Genomic DNA, 8616 nt, shown 5'->3' on the forward strand with positions numbered 1-8616 from the left:
TTTACGCGTTATCAAACATTAGCACCATTTTAAAAGCTATTAACATTTTATCATATTATATATGGAAAGAATTGTGAGTTCTACCATTACTTATGCGTCCGTTTCCAAGTATGTCATTTTCAGAAATCAAACCTTTGAATAGGAAATTTTCTAAGGACTCAGATATTAACTTAAGTTATGCACTGTTGTTCATTACCAAAATTGGAATTCAAGTCTCAAGGGTAAATTAGAGTAAATTCATATTTTCATGACAAAGTTTGTTTCAAGAATTGGCTAAGCCACACACGATGGTATCAACAATCTTTAATCATTATGCTAAGTTTTGCTTTCTCGAACTGTTTTGAGTGATATACCTCTAAATATTCATCAGCAAGATGCATTTAGCAATTAGGGAATGAAAAATTGGGTTTGCAAAGTAATTCCCTCAAGAATCCAGTATTAGAGCTGTTTATTCCTCCATTTGGATGATGTAATATGGTGACTCGTTTAAATAGGAAAAATTACTAAAACATGATATATTTTTTGTATCACTTTAGCTGTGTTGTATATCATCCAAAAATAGATGCTATACACTAATTTGTGCTCGTTCTAGATTTCAACACTTATATATCAAGTGGTACGAGGACAAGACAACTACAAGGAACTACTCCAAAATTCAGTATCAACAACTAAGCAACACTCATAGGAATACTATGAATGTTAGTCTACTCCAAATCAATTACTGCGAGGTTCCTACATGCTTCTCCTTCCAACTCTACCAGCCTTCCACCACCAAGAAAATCAATGTTCCCTCACACTAACTATACAAAACCTGAAGCTCTACCAAAATGAACCGATGCTGCAGCACTCATGTTCAGTTCAAAAGTATTGCTATGCAAGTGATTGGGTAAGATATCACAAGTTAGACCTTCCACAATATTTCATTCACTGCTCGAGGCATCCAACAGGAGGAAACTTCATATTATTGTCTTAGCCGGCTAGAGTTAGTACGAGATAAAGATGGAACTTCCTGGTAGTTATCAGATTCATCCTCCTCATCCGAGGACAAGAAAGAAGGACCCATCCATGCCTTGAAACTTTCATTCACACGTCTCTCTACATCTGGTGTGACCTCCAGTGGATTTGCTTCAAGCATTTCTACTCCAAGATTGCGCCCACTGAAGTCACTTTCATCAAGAATTACAGCAGCTTTTCTTCTTAGAAAGAAAGCAGTCCCTCCATATAGAATCACCAGCCCCCATGAAGCAATCTCGTAACACCAAAACAAGGGTGCTGAGCAGCTGCTCCCCAAAGTGAGAAGGGTAGAACCAAGAAACAGTGCAAGCAGACCAAATACGATAGCAAAAGCAACATTGAGAATTGATAGACAGCGCACTCCACCTGTTAAACATAATGATGAGTTGTTAGACACACAAGAATAGGAGATAAAATGAATAAATCAATCTTCCCAGCGGAGGCAAAAGACACTAGGTGCTCCATCTATCCAAGCCTTGGTGGATTGGTGGATAGAGTTACCCGGTACATGTGATGATGGGAGGTAGCAAGTATCCCATGGAATTAGACAAAGTACGCACAAGCCGTCCCGAACACTCCAGTTATTTTATTTTTTTTAAAAAGGAAAAGAAACGAGTAAATCAATCCATAATTATTACCCACCAGCACACGTGCAAAAAGGCAGGGAAACAAGAGCACCCTTCCTTCCACGGTAAGCAGTGAAACAGACAAAACTCAGATATCTAACAAATGTATTAAACCGTCTCTGCATACGTAATTCAAAACCTTCTATCACACATGTTAATAATCTTATAAAATTCTCCTTACATAGATAAACGGTAGCTCAAATATCCTAGTTTCTGGGACCTGAATCCTATCCATTAATACTGTTCAAGTTGGTTTTACCTTCAGAATGCATTAAAGAAATGGAATATGTTCTGAAGTTGCCACCTCACATTTTGCAGACCTCATACTCCTTTATCAATATTATTAGCAAGTTCATGGAATACCAATTACTGGGAGATTGTAAATGAATCAACAAGTTCATGATGAAAGCTCAACTCGACTTAGGTTTGTACCTCCCGGGAGTATATGGGCCCACCCCTCTACCTTCCTCCCACATTAAATACACAAGCTCAACTCCTTTATAAAACCTTACACTCCATGTCTCTCAATAATTTACGGGCTGCACTCTGGAAAGCTCAGATCGACTCATTTAGAGTTTAAAAAGACACATTCACCACCCAACAGTTTCCTCCATAGATATAAAAGGTAAGTTATTCCTGACTTAACAGTTTTGATTCCCCAAACTCTTAAGTGATAACTAAGCAAATAACTAGGATATTAAAGAAATAGCCAAATGACCCTCCCACCTATTATTGGATTTCTAACTACACACTTAGACTTAACAGTGGTTCTATTACCCACTTGAACTATTTTAAAATGAAATAAATAACCCCTTAACTGTTGAGTTGCATAGCGAGTGCATTTCACTCTCTCAAAGAGAATGAGTTGACTGTTTTTTCTTTTTATTTTCTTTCTCATCTGCTTTTGCTTTGGCCTTTTTCTTTGTTTTCTCTCTCTTTCTCATTATCTATCTATTTTTCTGATCTGAAATTTGCCATGGTAGGAGTTTGAAGATTTTCCTACTTCCCTCTTTGGAGTCCATCCCCTAATTAACCCTTAATCTAAATCACTTATCAGACTTTTTCTTCTCTTGGTTAGATTTCGTGTCTTCACGGGACAGTGCTTTTAATTCTTTGAAGAAAGACACTTTTTTTACTTTTAAATATAAATTCAATCACTTTATATATTAAAGAGGGTTTACGTTGGATTTGTTTGTTGTAGAAGACTGAGCTTTAATTTGCATTTAATTCATCGACAAGATAGGAAATACTCTGGGGGTAAGTTTAGTTGAAATTTTTTATGGGTATTGAATAATGGCTGCTGAAGAAGACAAAAGTAATATTTTTTGTGCAGCTTTGAGTAGGTGAAGGAGGTGGAAGAGTTAATGGTGAAAGCAGGGGAGGTGATAAAAGGCGGAGGTAGAGGGGAAGCTGGTGATGGTGGTGTAGATTTCTCAGACTGTAGTGGTGGGGAGGTGGAGAGGATGGAGGTGGCGGCGAATTCACATTTCCCTGCAACTGCACTAGGCAATCAAATCTTCAACAAAAATTAAGTCCTCCCAAGCCTCATGTCATCTGTATCGTATTCAAATTCCCCAATATGTACCAAATCAAATTTTTCACAAAGAATTAGGGTTGAAAAATGGTTGAGGATGAAAGGAAGAAGAAGAAGGAGAAAAAAGTAAATGAAAAAAAAGGAGAAATTGGTGAAATGCACATGTCAAGTGTATGTGTTTCTACCACAAGAAACATGACTGGTTATAGCATTTTAAGGGGTTATTTAGTCTGGGGGGTTGATAGGACCACCATAAAGTATAAGTGTGTAGTTGGGGGATCATTTAGCTAATTTCTCAAGATATTATGAACGCACTTTTTGTATTCAAAAGAGTAAATCAGAAAAAGGACACAGACAAGTTGAAGAACAATCCCAAAGTTAAATTATCTCCAGGAATGAACTCAAGCCCAAAATGAACACACTGAGTTGAGCTGACACTCCAGTTTCCTACAGAAATTTAAGCCGGCCTAGTTCAAGCTAGCTCTTCGCTCGCATTGACAATCAAGCTCAGCTCGTATAAATAACCTAGATCTAACTTCCAAGGCACTCCTTAGCTCGACTCATTTTTAGCTTTACCTATAGCGTGTAAGAACATTTATGTCATAAAGATAGTCCTAACAGGTCAAAGTTATGGATTCCTTCTTAGATGATCTAAAATTCTTTTGAAAAGCTCATAGCAAGGTGTACACGTGATATAAAATATTACTCCCTAGTCCCTCCATACCAATTTATGTGGCACCATTTGACTTGGCACAAAGTTTAAGAAAGAAAGACTTTTGAAATTTGTGATTTAAAACAACCCTTAGCTATTTGTGTGGCTATAATCATTTCATTAACGGTAAAAGGAGAATTTTAAAGTTAAGTTGTTTCTAATTATTGAAAGGTGACATTCTTTTTGGGACAAACTAAAATGGAAAGTGTGTCACATAAATTGAGACAAACGGAGTAAATTATTGACCACACACTAGGACTATTGCAAAAATTATTAACCACACACAAGGACTATTGCAAGATTATGTATTGTTTCATTATATTCTGCTCTAATTTCTCAAAAGTATCTATATTCAGCTGTAATTTCGACCACCAAAGACATTCCTCTCGCCTTGTTCCATTCGGAATACTACTTTTTCTATGCACTTCTAGCTTTGCTCAACGTTTAGATTGTAGTAACCAGAACTTTCACTTTAACAAGAGATTCTAAAACTCTTAACATGAAACAAGTATTAGCAAGATCCACCTCATAGAAAAAGACGACGCGAGCTTACTTGGCAACATTTCTGATAGATACAGACAATTGCTTTCCTTAGATATCAGAGGTGTTATTCAAATACCTTGATATTGTCATACTTGAGCAGAAGATTTATTATTTATAAATTACTCCAAATTCACAAAGTGAAGTAAATCAAACATGTCTCCTTTGTAGTCATAGTAATTACTTTAGACGAGAAAAAAAAAGCATCAAGAGCTAATTAGACTTCCATGAATACATGAAAAATGAGCAGTTATAAGTTCCAGTCACGGAAAGAACTGGTTCTTTCATAATTTCAACTTGGTTTGGACAAAATCTAGCTCTACATTTTTCTGGTTGACATCTAAACACTTGTACAGCAAAGGTTTGATAGTTATTACAATATTATTCAATCATGGGAAGTATGGTAAACTTCTCTTCATTATAACATCTTTGAGAGCTCGTCGCTTTTGTACCTTCCAATTTTAAGCAGTTGCAAACTTGCTACAACAGTGGGTTACTTAAGCTTTGATTTGTACTACTGCAGATAACTCCTTATTTCGTATAACAAACTTAAATAACCCTAGTCCGTTAAGGAAGAAAACTGCTGAAAAGGAATCGATGTTTCTTCAACCAAACTCATGAATTTGGGTTTTTTCTTCCTAAAACCAGCTAGAACATAGAAATACATACCACAACACAGATAAAAAGTAGAGAAAACAAACGGACAGAAAAACAATTGAATCTGTTCATCGATGCACAATAACATCAGCGAAAGGACCTAATTTCCGCTGGTATGAGGACCAGCTCAGATAGATTTTGCACATGAAGTTTTAGTACTTAGGGGGCATTTGACCTTGAAGTTTTGGTACTTAGGGGGCATTTGACCTTGAAGTTTTGTACTTTTTTTGGTGATGAACTTCAAAAAACATGTTTGGCCATAAGATTCCGGAATTTTCAAGAATTTGAAAACACCAAAAAACTGGTTTTACTTTTTTCACTCCAAATTACTCTCAAAAATTCAAAAATAAACTCCAATTTGTATTCATGGCCAAACACAACTCCAATTTTCAAATATCATTTTTCACTTTGAAAACAAAAACTTACTTTTTTCAAATACTCACAATTTTCAAGGCCAAACGCTCCCTTAACCTCTTGAGCATTATTTTATCCACAAACATTACAAGCATGAATCATTCCCGACAAGATCGTTTTTACACACCAATAATTTAAAAGCCTTATCCCTGAAAGGAAACATGATATCACCCACATTTATAAATACACAGAACTAGAAAACTTGAAATGTCTAAGTCAGAAACAAATCTGCCGCAGATTCTCCGCCCAAAATAGCTGATATCCAAAACAGTTCTATTTACAAGAGCAGCATCTATTTGCAACCTTCCTACGGGCAAATACAAAATCTAGTATTCACTCAACTAGCGCTATGCTTAAATGCAGTGAAAAGAGGCACAGTTTCATGGGGAAAATAATATAATACAGTTGATGCATAGAGCTTAGAAAGGAAAGGGAAGTAAACGAGGAATCCCTTCGACATCAGATATTTTCTGGAAGGACAGAAAAATTAAATGCCTTTACTTCCCTACCGATTGTTATAACTAGAGTACTACACTTATTGGAGGTAACATGAACCAGAGGAAAACATATAATTCAAGAAATATACCCCTTCTGGAAGCACAATAGTTATTCTCAACAACCTTCAAGCATCCATGTCTCATTGGAGCAGCATACGCGACCATAATACCTGCAAAGTTTGAAGTCACTTCATAAAGCAGAAACAGTGAAAACTGTCATCTTCTACCTCTCTCTTTTCTTTTTTTTCCTGATAAGTCAGTTATAGTTGTAGTTCTTATACAATTAAACAACTAAAACTGGTACCAGCACACTTTGAGCCCAGACACACAATCCTGTTATTTGCACCCCAATTTCAGTTACGATTGGATGCAAAGAAACAACAGAGGAAAGAAGAAGGCAGTAGAATTGCCAATGTATTTTTGTTGTACCCATTACGTGCATGTGTGTAATAAATTCTTAATTCTCATCAATCTCCATCCTTCCCTTCCTAACCGAGATAGGATTCACTTTTGCAGACATTTACAAGATGAGGAGAGTTGAGACCATTTTTATATTTAAAAGGACGGAAAAATATATGACTTCCCTTCATTTCAAAGTGCGAGGAGCGACTCAAATTTGAAAATTCTCCATATCGGAACTCATGCTTGAACAAAAATAGGTTAGTTTTAGCCTCCAAAAACTATGCTCGTCAGGAAAGATTGAGCATATATCCTTTAAAGTTTAAATAGTCTAAAAATAAACCTTTTTCATCTCTAAACTTCATAAACTTGGCCTCCCAAAGAGCCTAGGTCCAGTTAGGTTTTCAGAGACATTGAAATTCCAATACAGCATAGACTACAGAAATATAAGATTTTAATGAACTTTATCAGAGTTAATCAACTGATCAAAAAGAACTTCAATCAGAGTTAACCATCAATTATCTATATTCACATGCAGTCTCAGAGCTACATCCTCATTCATAGCTTCTAAACATTCTTTTTCCATTTCACATACATGTTGCAGTTTATTATAACCAGAGATGTCTTCCTATATAAACATTTTCACACATCGTGAACCTTCAAATCATTTGACAGTCCAGTCTATACTTCTCATTTTCTATACAATATCTAGGGGAACTATCCTCAGAAAAACTAACTGCAACTAATAGGCATAACTCAGGTAGAAGAGACAATAAAACAATAAAATCCCTGACTATCTTATCTGTGTAGCTGTCATGGCATCACTGAAATACACATTCTACTCTTAGAATGTTTAGACAAGGTCAAAACTAGATTGAAGCAAAAATTACTTCTTATTTCCCTAAAAGAGTGAACAGATTTAAAGTTTGTGCTATTATCCAAAGATGCACAACCACATTTACCCTATAATGTTCCGAAGTCCTCATGTGCAATTAGTTAAACTAATAAGGCCGCGGAAATACACATTGTACTCTTCAAATGCAATAACAAAAGTCAAAAAGAAGATTCATTCATTTTACATCTCATTTGACTAAAAAAAACTGATACTGAATACGCATAGAGTACAAGCTAAACAGAGCAATTAGATGCAACGGCGAGGCCAAAAATATGAAACAGGCAATCTCGTTTTCGAATTCAATAACAAACTCAAAATTAGGTTTACTTCTTATCGCCCTAAAAGATGAAGACATATAAACCATGTGCTATCACATTTTCAAACATAAAATATTTCTCACATCTACGCACCTGCAATTAGATACACTGCCGATACCGCAAAAATGAACGTTGAAGGAATGAACACAACCATCCAATAGTAATCCACAATCTCCTGATTCGTTAGGTAAAACGCACCAGGAAAACTATCCGAATCACCAGTAGTACCAGTACCAGTACCACCACCACCACCTTCAGAACCACTAGCAGCTATATTAGTGAAATTAATCGAAAGCGGCTGAATACGATAGTCACCACAGAAAGGCCGGCGGGCAGGATCGACAGGAAACACTATATTCAAGCTGATAATAGTACAGACAATAATAGCAAGTGATATTAGGGTTAAACTGCAGATCACAAACGGCCTTTGAAGACGATTAAATGCCTTGTCTTCCTCACGAAGACACTCGTATTCGTGCTTCGGCATAAACGCTTGCCGGAGTGCATCTCCGATTATCGCCATATTTTTTTTCCTTCAACAACTGTAGAAAGGCATGTATCGTATGTATGAAGAGTTGTGAAGGGGAAGGAGAATTTGGAGAGCTGGTAGGAGGAGAAAATTGTGGAATCAAAATGGGGTTTGAAGGGGGAAATGGAAATGATAGTTGGTGCGGGTGGGTTTGGGGATGATGGATGGTATATTCAAAGTTAGTTTGTTGCTTTTACCAGCTTTCAGATTTAGCACGGTCACGCGTCTCTTCGCTTTTTTTAAACTTTTGTATTTATATCATGATGGCATGAATTTAATTTGTGATCTTATGCGTGAAGGATTGACTATGTTTCCCAAACTAGACATGATTTTTAACTTTGGAAAGTTAGCTAGTAATTGTGATTGATGTAATTATTAAGATATGAATTACATATTGTAATAATTATAATGATTTATTTGTATATTAATTGTCATAATTATAAATTTCAGATTGGGTGTTTTTGAGCAGCGAGGCTTACATT

The 8616-nt window shown here is 36.1% G+C and overlaps 1 protein-coding gene across 1 annotated transcript; it reads right to left on the minus strand.

The window, feature by feature from the left end:
• Nucleotides 1–592: 592 nt before the first annotated feature.
• Nucleotides 593–8228, minus strand: LOC125838770 (uncharacterized). Its single transcript, XM_049517808.1, has 3 exons — nt 7699–8228; nt 6084–6164; nt 593–1380 (listed from the first exon to the last, which is right to left on the minus strand). The coding sequence occupies exons 1-3, from the start codon at nt 8126–8128 to the stop codon at nt 962–964; spliced, it is 930 nt and encodes a 309-aa protein (XP_049373765.1). The 5' UTR covers nt 8129–8228; the 3' UTR covers nt 593–961.
• Between the last annotated feature and the right edge of the window lie 388 nt (nt 8229–8616).

Source organism: Solanum verrucosum, unplaced genomic scaffold (assembly GCF_900185275.1).
Source record: "Solanum verrucosum unplaced genomic scaffold, falcon-dt-bn FXZP01000182.1, whole genome shotgun sequence".
NCBI lineage: Eukaryota > Viridiplantae > Streptophyta > Magnoliopsida > Solanales > Solanaceae > Solanum > Solanum verrucosum.